The 15,048-nt window shown below is 31.7% G+C and overlaps 1 protein-coding gene across 1 annotated transcript; it reads left to right on the top strand.

Moving 5' to 3' along the window:
• The first annotated feature begins 9,716 nt into the window (after nucleotides 1–9,716).
• LOC124539444 (valine-rich protein) lies at nucleotides 9,717–14,717 on the top strand. The gene is made up of 2 exons (XM_047116841.1): nucleotides 9,717–9,872; nucleotides 13,202–14,717. The coding sequence occupies exons 1-2, from the start codon at nucleotides 9,861–9,863 to the stop codon at nucleotides 14,345–14,347; spliced, it is 1,158 nt and encodes a 385-aa protein (XP_046972797.1). The 5' UTR covers nucleotides 9,717–9,860; the 3' UTR covers nucleotides 14,348–14,717.
• Nucleotides 14,718–15,048: the final 331 nt, after the last annotated feature.

The raw sequence follows: 15,048 nt of genomic DNA, 5'->3' as shown, positions 1-15,048 counted from the left end.
CGAAATTTATTTATGCGCTTGAATAGAGCCGAGCTGTTTTCTGGAATTGTCTATGTCCTTTACTAAAGCTGGATGGCTGGTTTTTTGCAATAAAAGCCTATTTACTCTGAAATTATGTAGACTGTATAGGGTTTTTTTAATTCTTCTAATTAATAATAGCAGTTCTATTCTCATTTAACTTTGACTAAACCGCAACTGGATCATTGTTATTAGAATAATAAATCGGCTAAATGGAGAGATTATGTGTCGTTTCGATAGTGGTATGATATAATGTGACTCCATTTTAATGGAATTGTCTCCTGCAGTGGAAATGGTTGTAACTGTCTGAAGCAGCTATTGCACTATGAAGATTTCGTGTTTGTTGATTAGTATAAATTGATTGGCATTTAGTAATAAAGGATTAGTCTCATGCCCATGATTCAATAGGTATTTTGTTATTGATTTTTCAAACAGTTATACTTAGTATTGTTGAGTTTTGGTTTGAAGGGTAAGTCAAACTACAGGAACAAGGGTTATAATATCTTATTTCTTAAGATCGATTTGTTTGATATAAAGGATGGGTATAAACATAAAGCCGTCTTAAGCTATGCTGGGGCTCTTGGGCAGACATTAATTTGGGGCCCTGTAGATATTTACTAAAATCACAAGTGTAGCAAATATTTAACACAATAGCCTTGATATTAGATATCAGTTATCTCTTACAAATTTGTGATATAAATTGTTGGTTCTTCGGGGGCCCCTCAGGATAGAAACCCTGGAGAATCCATATGTCCTTATGGTAAAGATGGTAATGCCCATAAAACGCTAATTTCAATGGGCACGAGTGACAGCTTATCATTACGTCTCCCATCTGTCAGTCCGCTAATTTGAAAATACGGCCAGCAATTTAAATGATATGTAATTAAAGGTAAGTAAGTTATAAAAACTCCGTGGTTACAAGCTCATTAGGAACGTATGTAACATCATAATATGCTTCATAATGTTTATTGGAGGTAAGTTAACAAGTAACTCAGTTCCACCTCTATTTCCCTGTTACTAGTTACACTGAGTTTATATGACGGTAATAAAATATACATAGAAAAACTGTCTGTCCGTCATGTTTATGGCTTAAACTAAAATATGGAAGTGATTATACATATTCATGCAACTTGGTAGTTAAAATCAAAATTAGAACATACTTTATTCAAGTACTTTTGAATCGTTATTTAACAAACTTTATTGAGTGAAGCTAATACCGGTTCGGAATTCAGATTATACAGAGAAGAAACGGCAAAGAAAAGAGTAATTAGTCTTTTTCAACGATTAAATATACGAAGTCATTTTAGTTACATACAATTACATATTATACAATGCATCCTGCCTGGAAGTCAACAAGTAAGAGTTGGTACTATAAATATTATTGAAAGTAACTGATTAAAATCTTTCATTTGATACCCAACATTATTAATTTTTAAATACAGGACGTTATGTGCTCTTACCGGCGTTATAGTAAATTTAGTGTGACGTCACTAATATATGACCAGCGGACGATCTAGTTTGTTAATGTTAGTTAATGTGCACCCTGTTTAAATCTATGTATATTAAGTTATAGTAGGAATTTTATAACACGTCCTCCTTTTTTGTTTAAAATTTCTCATTTAAGATTTGTTTTAAGCCCACTGATTGTCATCATCAGCTCCTTTTGTGTCCACTGCTGGACATAGGCCTCTCTAAGTGCACGCCAGTGTGGTCTTTCTCCGGCTAATCGCATCGAGCTCCTGCCTACCGCCTTGCGTAAATCATCACTCCACCGTGCCTGAGGATGTCCTACACTACATTTGCCGAGACGTGGTCTCCGCTCTAGAACTTCACCGATTGTACTATAATATAATTTAAACATGATTTATGTAATACATCCAGATAAAATTTGTATTAATATTCTATTCATTCGTGTTTAATTACAATAAAGATCAGTAATAAAAAACTAGCAGGGCATCAAGGAATGATAGAAATACCGATTAACCTAGATTGATACAATTGAACCTCTTTGGTAGTTTATCAAACTCTAAACCAGATCAAATGAAATGTACGCGTCTTAAAGTTACATAAACAAAAATAACACTCATACCTTCACACGTCGACAATCACGATTACATATTTCAAAAGATACTTGAGACTTGTTACTCGATATTAAGTGTCCCAATACGTTTCAAGGCTCTAACAAGTGTCAAAATTGATCGAATGACTTATACTGTTTGTTTTTTTTATTTATTTATTAATGCACTTACAGAAGCATTACATGCCTTATTTTAGTTTAGGGACTTTTTTTGAATGCATATTTTAAGGACCTTTATATATATTTATGGATTTTTTAAATGCTTAAATAAAGTAAATAATTACTAAATACTAATTGTAAATAATTATTTACAATCTGTAACTTGACTTGAACTCTTGTTTTTGAAATTAGATTTTTTTACTCTACAGTAACTGCATATATTTTTGATATACCTATTTATATTTTTATAGTGTATAATTATATATTTTTAAATTTAATTATCACAAAACGAACGTTTACCGATAAAAGAATTAACGCTAGTATCTACTAATATAATTTGTTGTCTGTTTATTATGTTTTATTAAGATACAATGATTATTTTCACTGTTATCCTCAAAAGTAAATAAAAATCATATAATATCATCTTATGTATTTTTTTTAAAGGTGATTGAAAAGGTTATGCCAAAAAGTTTCTATAAGTTGCTAAGCGCTTTATTTTTTATGGAAGGTAACAAATATACGTATATAATATGACGATTATATTATTACGTTTGATATATAGGAATATCGACCCGAATTGTGTTAGTCATCAATTGACTTATTGTTATAATAAACACTGTTTTCTCTCCTTCTATCAATAAGAACTTGACATTCAAGAGAAAGAGACAGAGCATTCTAGAAATATGTAACCGATGTGTGTTCATTCGATGTTTAGCTATTGAAAATGCTTGATTTCGGATTGCAAATATCGTTATTAAATGTCTAATACTTTAATAGTTCAGTTTTAGTTGATTACTATTTAATAATTGTTTCCTTTTTTCAACAAATAACGTTGTTATTTGTGAGTTAATTGGCATGAACAAAAAGGATGTATTAGATTTTCACAGCGCTAAATGCACTATAGATTTAGTATGATTGATTTGTATTGTACCTGGAAGTCATTCCAGGCAGGATATATTAATTTAAATAATTTTATTAACTAACATAACTGTATTTTTTTAAATGTTGAAAAAGAGTAACTACTGAGTTTTTTGCCGGTTCTTCTCGGTAGAATCTACTTTCCGAACCGGTGGTAGCTTCACTTAATTGTTAAATGACGATTCAAAAGTGCTTGTAAAAGCCCACTTGAATAAAGTATATTTTGATTTTGATTGTATAAGTTTATCTTATACCTATTATGTGCTCAGAGAGATTTTATTAAAGATAATTTTGCCTTTTAAACTTATTTCTCTTTGACACTTTTGTCTCTCTATTTTGTTTCTGGTACGAGTAACAGACTGCAAAATAATTAAAAAAAAACTCATTTGTCTATGTAAGAAAGATTCTTTGGTTTTATTTACATGTCAGGTAAAATAAAACACGAAAGCTTGTCTATGATGTAAGGTCAAGTTAACTATGAAAGTTTCTAGATATGAATTATGAATGTAAATTACGTTGGATCATCCTTGATATTTAGCTTTTTATCTTTTTTCTAATGGGTGGGACGAGAATGTCTGATCTCATCAATAGTTTTTTTTTTAAATATTTATTTACTTTTTTGCAGATACACTTTTTGGTAATTTTACAATATAGTTATTGTTATTATCGATATCGAGTATTGATAACTTTTAAAATTAAATAATAAGTTTCTACATTTCATGACAATTTCTCGTTTTGCACAATTTATAACAAAAAAAACAAACATAAATATTTTTAATTTTTAATCTATATTAATATGAGATATCCATCCATCATAACGAGAAACATATTATAATTATTTTTTCGATGAAAATATTTAAAAAAAAAAGAAAAGCTCAATATATTCGATTAGGAGTCAATTTTGAAAAAGAGTACTTACCAACAGAATTCTTCAATGCTTTCGTCAATAAAATATTATACAAATAATAGGTACATTTAATTCTTTTAAAATGAGTTTACTTGAATAAAGTATTGTTATATATAGATTAAGTGTTTGTTGAATAGGCCTTCTTTAAAACAAAACGTTTAATTATCCATAGTAAAGTAACAGCCTGTAAATTTCCCACTGCTGGGATAAGGCCTACTCTTCCATGGAGAGGGTTTGGAACATATTCCACCACGCTGTTCCAATGCGGGTTGGTGGAATGCACATGTGGCAGAATTTCGATGAAATTAGACACATACAGGTTTCCTCACGCTGTTTTCCTTCAACGCCGAGCATGAGATGAATTATAAACACAAATTAAGCACATACGTATAGTGGTACCATACAGGTACCATACTTGTCTGGGTTTGAATTGGGTTAAGATGTACGCGTTCTAACCACTGGGCCATCTCAGCTACCTACAAACAATACGAGTATTTGCATACATGATTTAATACGATGTATTTATTTAAGATATTTTTTTATCATTATTAGACTGCTATTAAGAAAACATATTATACATATGACCTTATTTAAATTATTATCAAGTATTGTACAATATTACAAATGTGATATATAAATATAAGGCGGCCTTAGCGCTAAAGTAAGGGAATCACTTCCGAGCAGTTTTGAAAGAAAGGGCAAAATAAATAAAGAATAATAACACAATACTAATAGAATAATATAACAGAGATTGGTGCAAAAATGAGATATAGGCTACAGAATATCTAATATTTTATGTTAAATGTCTGTTTGATTCGACTAGTTGTAATATGGAAATATCAGAACAGATGTTTTATTTGGATCCTCGCTTGTTTAGGAAAATAAAGAAGCAATTTGATTTCAAAGTTTTTTTATTTAGTAAAGGATTCTTCTAATAAATTTTTATAAATAAAAAAAAACCGCCTTCAAAAATGAACTAAAAAGAAAAAAATAATCAGTTACATCCATATCCAATTAACGATTTTTTAATCACCTCTCAAAGTCGGTGCCGACATTGCTAATATAGGTACATAATACATAATACATACATACAAAAACTAAATCTATTTATTGTATAGATGACACCATTAGACAAACCTTACTATCGATACAAATTAAATGATTTCAATATAGGAATTTATTTACTTTGTTGGCACCGACTTCAAAAGGTGATTAAAAAATCGTAAATTGGATATGGATGTAACTGATTATTTTTTTCTTTTTAGTTCATTTTTGAAGGCGGTTTTTTTTTATTTATAAAAATTTATTTAATGCTTTTCAGTGTTGTTTTGTTATTTATAATTACAATTGGTAGTGTTTATCATTCACTTTATTATACTCAGTACATTTCGGCTTTCGACTCTAAACATAACTCAACACCGTTTCAATACGATGTGGACTCCAACTCAAATTAAGCGTTACCTAAGTTACAATAGCCTAATGTTAACTGCTCATCGCCAATTAGACAATACCATTTTTCCCGATGCAATGCCGTTAATCATTGAGGAATTCTCCGGGTAATCCACCATCAGCTAGACTTCATCATAGGCATGTTTACTAACATCAATTGCTTGACGACTATCTTAAAGAAATAGAACTAAACCCGTAAAATAGTTACTTACTAATAGGTTCTGATTACCAGTTGTGGTCTTCATCATCAGTTCGACTTCATCAAATGTCACTTTTCGTGAGCATATGACCAAGGCACTTTGAATAAAACCAAAATCACTATAGGTATGCCTATAAAATTTGAGGAGTTCCCTCGATTTCTCCAGGATCCCATCATCAGATCCTGATCTCCTGACAATGGGACCACCTGTAAAACATGCCCTTTCAAACAAAAAAAGAATTGTCAAAATCGGCCCAGCCATCTTCGAGTAATTCGGTAACATACATAAAAAATAAAAAAAAAAAAAAAAAAAAAAGGCCCCGACGAATTGAGAACCTCCTCCTTTTTTTGAAGTCGGTTAAAAAAATGCCTTATTATACTGAAAATCTGTCTGCACCAAATATTTAGATATTCTATGTGTCAATTTATATTCATAAGTAATTGCTTCTACGCTACACCTTTTTTATGGTGTAGGTTGGCGGACGAGTATATGGGCCACCTGATGGTAAGGGGTGGTGATGTAGTTACACTGGCTCACTCACCCTTCCAACCGGAACACAACAATACTGAGTATTGTAGTATATATATAAATACATACTTAACAAATAACAGTATTTGGCGGTAGTATAACTGATGAGTGGGTGGTACCTACCCAGACGGGCTTGCATAAAGCCCTACCACCAAGCCATACACCTTACACACTAATAGTATTACATACATCTGTCTATGAGATACTAGATACTAAGCCGTGATGTCGTTAGAGTTCATTATTATTATTCAGCATTTATGACAAATATTTGAGTAGTCACAACTTGCCATTATAATAATAATCAACATTCAATGGTCTCAACTCAACTCGACTCAATTAAATTCAATAAAATTTATTGAAGTCTCTTTGAATAGCTATATTTTGAGATAGAAAGGCTTGCAATTCATAAGAAGTCCTTATATCAGAAATAATTCGAGATTATCTGTCTTTTGTAAAGGTTGCTATGATGCCTAATAAGATAAGACCTAAGCATGTTTACGCTCTTATGATATCATAGCAAAAAGTTCATATTGATGTAATATTACTCTAGTTAATAATAATTAATAATGGAGTAGTGGTGCAAAAAGCTTCATCAAAAGTATAACACCTCGCCTCATTGCCTCCACTGGTGACAGGAGGGCTGGTTCGTTTTTTGCCCAGAGGATCGGAATTGCGATTCAACGGGGAAATGCTGCTAGCATTCTTGCCACCATTCCACGCGGTCAAGATTTATACAGTAACTAGTTTTAGTTCATATTTGTATATATATATTTAAGTATTTAATGTTGTTAATTCTTATGTTAATTATATGTTAATAATCAATAATTATAAATTTCTTGTCGTTGAATTATAGATTTATAAAAAAATATGATTTAACTAATAAGTACCTTTTTTCTAACGAAGAAGGTTTGTGAGAGATTAAAATGGTTTCCCAATCTGTGTCAGCTACTTCAGTTGTATATTTAAAGTCCTTATATCAAAATGAAATAGGCTATATATGAAAATATTCAGCAGCTGAGTCCTCTAGTAAGCTATACATGAGTATTTTTACTTTTACCCTTAGTACAAGTAGAACTGCCTATAGTCTCTGAATTGAGGCTTCCCTCTCCTTTTGAGGAAGTGACGTAGAGTACATCAATCATGATATTCTAACCATTTTCTTCTATGATTTCCATAGAAGAAAAAGGTAAGGTTAGGTTAGAAGAACATGCATGTTTCTTCACAATGTTTTCCTAAACCGCTGAGCACATTATTAATTTTTGCCACAGATTAAGCACATGAAAATTCAGAGGTGATTCCCCTGATTTGAACTAGCAAGGTTTGGTTACGTAATCTAACTAGCACGGCCACTCAGCTTATTATTAGTTATTGTTGGCGAATTCGTATAATATGCATTTAAAAACACCAGACTTCTCTACGCACAAATATATCGATTTTAAATGAAAACAACATAAATATAAACATAATCCCTTTTTATAGAAGTTTGTAAAGCCCGTAAACGACCTTGAGGAATGACACCGCCAAAGCAACCTTACTATATGATACAGATATATTGACAATACAACAAACAACAACAACAGCCTGTAAATTCCCACTGCTGGGCTAAAGGCCTCCTCTCCCTTTGAGGAGAAGGTTTGGAACATATTTCACCACGCTGTTCCAATGAGGGTTGGTGGAATGCACTTGTGGCAGAATTTCTATGAAATTTGTCACATGCAGGTTTCCTCACGATATTTTCCTTCACCGCTGAGCACGAGATGAATTATAAAGACAAATTAAGCTCATGAAAGAGCTGTGCTTGCCTGGGTTTGAACCCGCAATCATCGGTTAAGATGCACGCGTTTCAACCACTGGGCCATCTCGACTCAATATCTATATATAATAAGATAGTAGTATTTATATTAAATATTAATTTATAGAAGCTATCGTACATGAGTTTAAAGAATATATCTTTTTCTTCTGCCCAAACTTGATTGTTGTTGTAACTTATGTAGTTTTAAGTTAAAATATTAAAGTTAACATAAAGTCTAGTACATAAAATATTATGTAGACACCACCTACATAATTATGTATCATACGATCTTGAGGATATAATCAATTGATTATATAAGAACTATTTACATTAAAGACTAAAGACTAATGTTATACATAAAGATCAGTAACTGCTATGATTACATACGGTCACTATTCGATTATTATTATTAATAATTGAATAAGGCGGTATGTAATGCTGGCAAGAATGCAAACGGCTTTTACCTGCTTTAAGTCTATATAGAATAAAAAGCAGTTTTCCTTACACTTTTAAGAGGTTTTTAATATCTTTATGCTCCTAGATCGAGCTACCCGATTCGTAGTAGAACAAGGGAATAATGAAACGCTTATTAGTAATGAAGGACAAATATACGAAAAACAAATATATTTTTTATATTTATCGTAATTTAGTAGTAGTAACGGATTATGACATTACAAATGTGCCACCGTTGGGCTCAGGCCTCCTCGTCCTTAAGGAGAAGTTTTGGATACATATTGGGCAGAATTTTATCAGAGTGCAAATACTTTTATATATTTATTATAAACACACATGAACATCCAGTAGTGTTTGATGGTGTTTGGATCTGAAATTATCTATATTATCTATCTTTTCTCAATTGCCTTTGTTGGTACGCATAACACTTGACGAAGTATCATCACAATCAAATCAAAAGTTAAGGAACGCATTGAGGACATACATGTAAATATTCTTTCTTAATTATCAAGAAGTTTAGAGATTGATGAAATGTTCAAAATGCATATCAAAAGAAACTTTATACTTATAATTATATCACAAACACAATCTTGCGTAATATATTTAATAAGTATGTAATTTAGATATGATTTATAACATAGATTAACTTACATTGTATTTTGTAAATTTTATTATAAAAAAAAAAGTTACCGAAACGAAACGAAATAATCTCATATATTACTATATGTAGAGTAAAGTAACAGTCTGTAAATTTCCCACAGGTGGGCTAAGGCTTACTCTCCCTTTAATTAGAGGGTTCTGTTTAATGTTATATAAATACTACCTAATAAATGAATCGCAATTATATTATAATAGGGAGACATTTTTTTTTCGCTGAGCTATTTCCTTTGCCAATCTTTGCAACAAAAAAAAAACATAACCTAAATCCCGGAAAAGATAATCATGAACAAAGAATAGTCCCATAAATAATAATATGAAAGTACTCTATATATATGCACAAATACAAGAGAGTGGATATTTATTAAGTTTAAATAGTTCTTATTTACTAAACTAAACTGAACAAAAGGGTCTAACGATAAAATTTTGTTAATATCAATATAAAACAATGGATAAAGTTCGAAACTTCGGTAAAAAATCTAAATCTAATAATGTTCTTCCCGTAGGCTTTCCTCTTTAACTAAGATTGTTGTTCAGATGTTCAAGATTGCTCCAGTTAAAACGCAACAAACAAAACCATCACACACAGGCCAAGCGTTAAGCGTTCACCCTTCTTAGTGGGAGGGACAGTATAAAGCCTGGCGTCGACTTCTCGATCAGCACAGACAACCAGTCTTCGGCAATCGGCACGAAGACATCAACATGAAGTTCACGGTGAGTTTGTGAAGTGTTCAGTGTTGTGTTCGAATTATTGGCGCGGTTTTCGTTTTTAAATTTCGAATTTTTATTTTTTAATTTAATTATTTTAAAGGTATAGTTTCATTTATTTGAATAAATTAGTCATCATAAAATCATTTAAAACAAAATTATTAGGGAACGAATAATTTGGTAGTATAAAAAATATATTATTTTTATTTTTTATTTATAATAGTTTTACTAATAATTGATTCGTGCATTACGCAACAGATATTTAAATAATTATGCGGCTTTTATAATAATTAACGTTTATTCAATTTTACTTTACTCCGCAATTTTCATTTCACTTTCTACCATGCGTGGTAAATAATAGCTGTGGCAAAGGCAATTACATTTTTGCCTTTATTATACGTTCTAAACCAATGCTTACAATTATCAAATAATATCGTATTTAAAAATTGTAAGCTATAGAGTACATTAAAAAAAAAGTAAAATTCTTTTTCGAGATTTTTAAACACATATTTTTTTATACTTATTTTTGTATATGAATACGAATTAGAAAAAATACATTATATAATTGTTTGCAAATTAATTTAAGATTAACGCTTCTTCATTGCAAAATTTACGAATCACTGCTTACCGTAATAGCACATAATTATTAAACATTATGTATTTATTATTTCTGCGGTTATGTAATGAAATTGAGCAGTTCATTAAAATAATTAGGAAGGAAGTCTATTAACATAGCGTTCATACTAATAATCCATTAATAAAATATTGCACCGGAATATTAAGGCTTTTTGTTAGTGGGTACTAACTAATTTATAACATCGACTTATAATAATAAATTGGCTTTTGATATAGCCGAAAGTATAACAAAGGTAGAAAAAAAGCACGTTTTAGTAGTAGTTTGATTAAAAAACCGTAATAAAATTGTCATAAATAGTAAAAAAAATACATCGTGTAATTTTTTAGTTATTTAATGTCAAAAAAGAATTAAGTGCCAATATTGCCAATGCACTTTTATTTATAAATTCCGTGAGAGTTAAGCTATAAAATCTAAATCGGTAATTGAATAAAGATCAGTTGTTAATATTGTATTAGAGACAAATTATTACGTCTACTGGAGAGAGCTACATTGGAGAGTTTTTCCGTGTTTTACTTCCGAAATGTATTGAGATAAGGCTATGTATACATTAAACACAATGTGTAGATTTATTCGCGATAGTTTGTCTATATTTTTTATCTGTGTTATAAAATAAATGTTAGAGAAAATTAAAAAGTTTTTAAATAGATACTGAAATCGTTCGTGTAGGCTAAGATTAAATTTCCAGGTTTGTCGGGATGTCTAGACATTGACAGCTTTTCTATCCAGTTTTTTTTTAATCCGGTTACACAAGGTCGTTGTCCGTAATGCCAATGTAACGTGCGATAGTATTGGTAAACTCGTTTTGTGATAGTATGTGATTTCTTAAAGTTAATAAACTTAAGTCTTGTTTATACTTGAAAGGTTCTAAACGTAACATTCAAAAATATATATGTGCTAGTTATAAATTTATTTTTACGTAGAACAGAAAATATATAACATAAAAAAAAATTGGAAGAGAAATTATTTGATTAATAAGTTTTTTAACAATAATTCTTTACTAGAAGTTTTACAGTGGTACTTTATTGCTATTTTATTAGTCATATTACTCACGTTGGTCTACTTTCATTAGAGCTGTGGTCAGTGTTGCAATTTAACGACTGGATTTAAGATGTCTATATAAGATAATATATCATTTAACAAATAAATTAAACAATTGTTTATTTTTCATAATCTGAAGAAAGTAATAGTACTTAAATAATACCTATATTCAAAAAGTTTTTAAATATTAATCGAACTACATATTTGTATCAGACTGAATTAATTAGATTTATCACATTGCATTCTCAAGCAGAGTATAGGATATTAGCTAATTTCAATTTCATAATTTTACTACATATTAATATTTTAACTTTAACTCCAAAATACGTATTGTACATCAGCACTCTTCAGAAATAATCTTTGCCTTTATATTTAAATAATAATTTTTTAACGCAAAATCATGAGCCGAAGAGGTAAAAAAATGTAAAGTGAAAACACGGCCTTAAAACTATAGTAGTGTAGTGTGAAACGGCATTAACCTTATTGTTTTGCAGATCATGCGTGTGAATTATAACGAATGAGATAAAACGTCGAAAGTAATTTCGTAATCGTAACGCGTAAGCTCTCTTGAAAACAAATGTTATGTTAGATTGTGAATGATATTCAAACTACGAACGAACACATTATTTTTAGACTATACATTCATAGATAAATCAAATAATTGAACGCTTTAATCAATTCTCCGTAACGCGTTGAACGATAAATTATTTATTGAAATAACAAAGCGTTAAATTGCATTCTATTTGCATATTTATGGAAATAATTATCCACTTTTAGCCGTCGTTATTTGAAATTAGTTTTTTTTTTAAATGTGACTTAAACTAGAAACGTTTTAATACTAAATAATGTATACCTACTTATAATTTTGATTAATGATATTAACGAAAAAAAAACATCGATTAAATTACTTCGTATGTAAAGTTAAAATACATAAATATTATATAATTAATATATGCTAATTAGACAAATCGATTCTTTGATTCGAAAACCATTCACCGCGCAGTTACCACAGGCTCATATTTTGTAATATCATTAACAAATATGTAATTAATATCTTGCGTAATGTCTTAATAGCGTTCTACATGAGATTAAAATTAACAGATAACCCTTTTCGTGTCTTATTATTATCAGCGTGTAATGTATCTTATAAAACCTTTTTTCGTTATGCTTTTGTATCGAGAATTTAAATTTAGCTAAAGTAAAAATAGTTTCTAGAACCATAAGGTCTAAAGTTGAATGCTTCGTCATTAACTTTACACAAATAAGTAATTGAGCTGCAAAAATATCTCCACGATATTTCGTACGTAATTGTTTCCACCCATTGTTGGGTGTAAACGATCTAAACCTCACAAGAATGTAAAGCTAGAAGAAATTGATCGATGTCTGTACCGATTTCCTACAAAGAGTGAATAGCGGATATACGGCAATTATTTTCGTTTAAAGATTTATTCAATGTACGTTAAGCAGATTTGGACGTATTTGCAATTGTAATCGCTTTTAGAAAGTTCGTATCCGTAGATAAACTAGACCATTCGCTTTAAGGAGTTTTATTTACATTCGAACCAATAATAGCCTTTCTTATTATTCAAATGCTACTATAATTGTTTTTTATTAAGGATTATTTGAAGCTCTTTAGTAATACAATACTTTTGGTTCCCAGGTTGTGTTAGTAGCCTCATTGGCCGTGGTGGCCTTTGCCAGCGAGGAGAAAGGCACACAGAAGGCGGCAGCCGAAGAAAAGAAACAAGATAAACGAGGAATTTACGACACCGGATCCTACGGTGGTAGCTACGAATTGGGCAATGGCGGACACGGTTACGGCGGCGGTGACGGTGGTCACAGTTTTGGCGGTGACGGTGGTCACAGCTTTGGCGGAGACCTCGGTGGTCACCAGCTGAGCTCTGGACAAAGTTATGAAAGCTACGGCCATGGTGGTTCCGAATTCGGAGGATACTCTGGCGACTCATGGAAGCCCATTTCTAACGACCATGGTCATCACCACGTCAAAACCATCGAAGTGATCAAGAAAGTTCCCGTCCCATACACCGTTGAGAAGCACGTTCCCTACACTGTCGAGAAGAAAGTTCCCTATGAAGTGAAAGTGCCCTATCCTCAGCCATACACCGTTGAAAAGAAGGTCCCCGTCACTGTCAAGGAATACGTGAAATACCCAGTTCATGTTCCCGAGCCCTACGTTGTAGAGAAGAAAGTGCCTTATGAAGTTAAGGTTCATGTCGACAAGCCTTACGAAGTTAAGATCAAGGTGCCCACTCCTTACACCGTAGAAAAGAAAGTGCCTTATGAAGTCAAGGTCCCCGTACCTCAACCCTACACCGTCGAAAAGAAGGTACCTTACCCAGTCAAATATGAAGTGAAAGTACCCCAGCCCTACGAAGTCGTAAAGAAGGTGCCTTATGAAGTCAAAGTACCAGTCGACAAGCCTTACAACGTCTACGTACCCAAGCCCTACCCCGTGACGGTCGAGAAGCCATACCCAGTGACAGTACACAAGCCAGTACCTTACGAAGTCAAGGTCCCAGTCGACAGGCCCTACAAGGTCGAAGTAGAGAAACCCTACCCAGTCCCAGTGAAAGTGCCAATCCCCAAGCCTTATGATGTGTACAAAAAGATCCCATACACCGTCGAGAAGAAGGTGCCTTATGAAGTCAAAGTACCCATTGACAAGCCTTACCCCGTCTACAAAGAAGTCCAAGTACCATTAGTCAAAGAGGTTCCATACCCCGTAAAGGTTCACGTTCCCATTTACCTCAAGAAAGAGGAGGAGCAACACCATGGTTGGCACTAATTTACAAACCTAGCGTATAGGTTTCACACCAGTACCTTATAGGCTAAGTTCGAATTGTGATCATTTAGTATTCGTAGTGTAACTATAAAATTTTAAATTGTACTGGCTTAGTAACTCTGAGCTGGTAGCAACGAGATTGTTTGTGATGTGATTGAAATTGTTTTGCCTGCTATTTCCACGTTTTCAAATTGCTGTCGCATAGCATTGCTCTCGAGTGTGCGATGCACTAACAATGAGTATACGATATCTAATGATTCTGTTGTTACTTGTTTTTCTTTTCGTATAATGTGCTTGTTATATATATTTGTGAAAGATTGCCTTTTGCAAGAAACTTATGTTGAGGCTGATATAAATAAATGTGTTATAAATATATTCGATATTTTATTTTACAATCATTAAATTTATAAATTGTAATGTATTTCGGTTATTTTTACGTAATAGTACCATAGGAGTACTTTCACAAAATATGTTCGAATAGTGTTATAATATAAACAGTGACCATGAACGAAATTTTAAAGTAGGGCATTTGAAAGTACCTCTCTCCTTTATATTTGCTTCGTAAAACTGGATGAATATATTAAGATCATCAATCATAGTAAATTATCGTCTTAAAAAAATTACTCTTATTATAAATACGAATACGTTGTCAAATCACTGAATCGTATCACATGTAATTTGGTATGTAGCAAGTTTGAGATTCA

The sequence above is a fragment of the Vanessa cardui genome, chromosome 22 (genome assembly GCF_905220365.1).
Source record: "Vanessa cardui chromosome 22, ilVanCard2.1, whole genome shotgun sequence".
Lineage (NCBI taxonomy): Eukaryota > Metazoa > Arthropoda > Insecta > Lepidoptera > Nymphalidae > Vanessa > Vanessa cardui.
The sequence above is the reverse complement of the archived record's forward strand: the minus strand, read 5'-3'. Positions and strand labels throughout refer to the sequence as shown.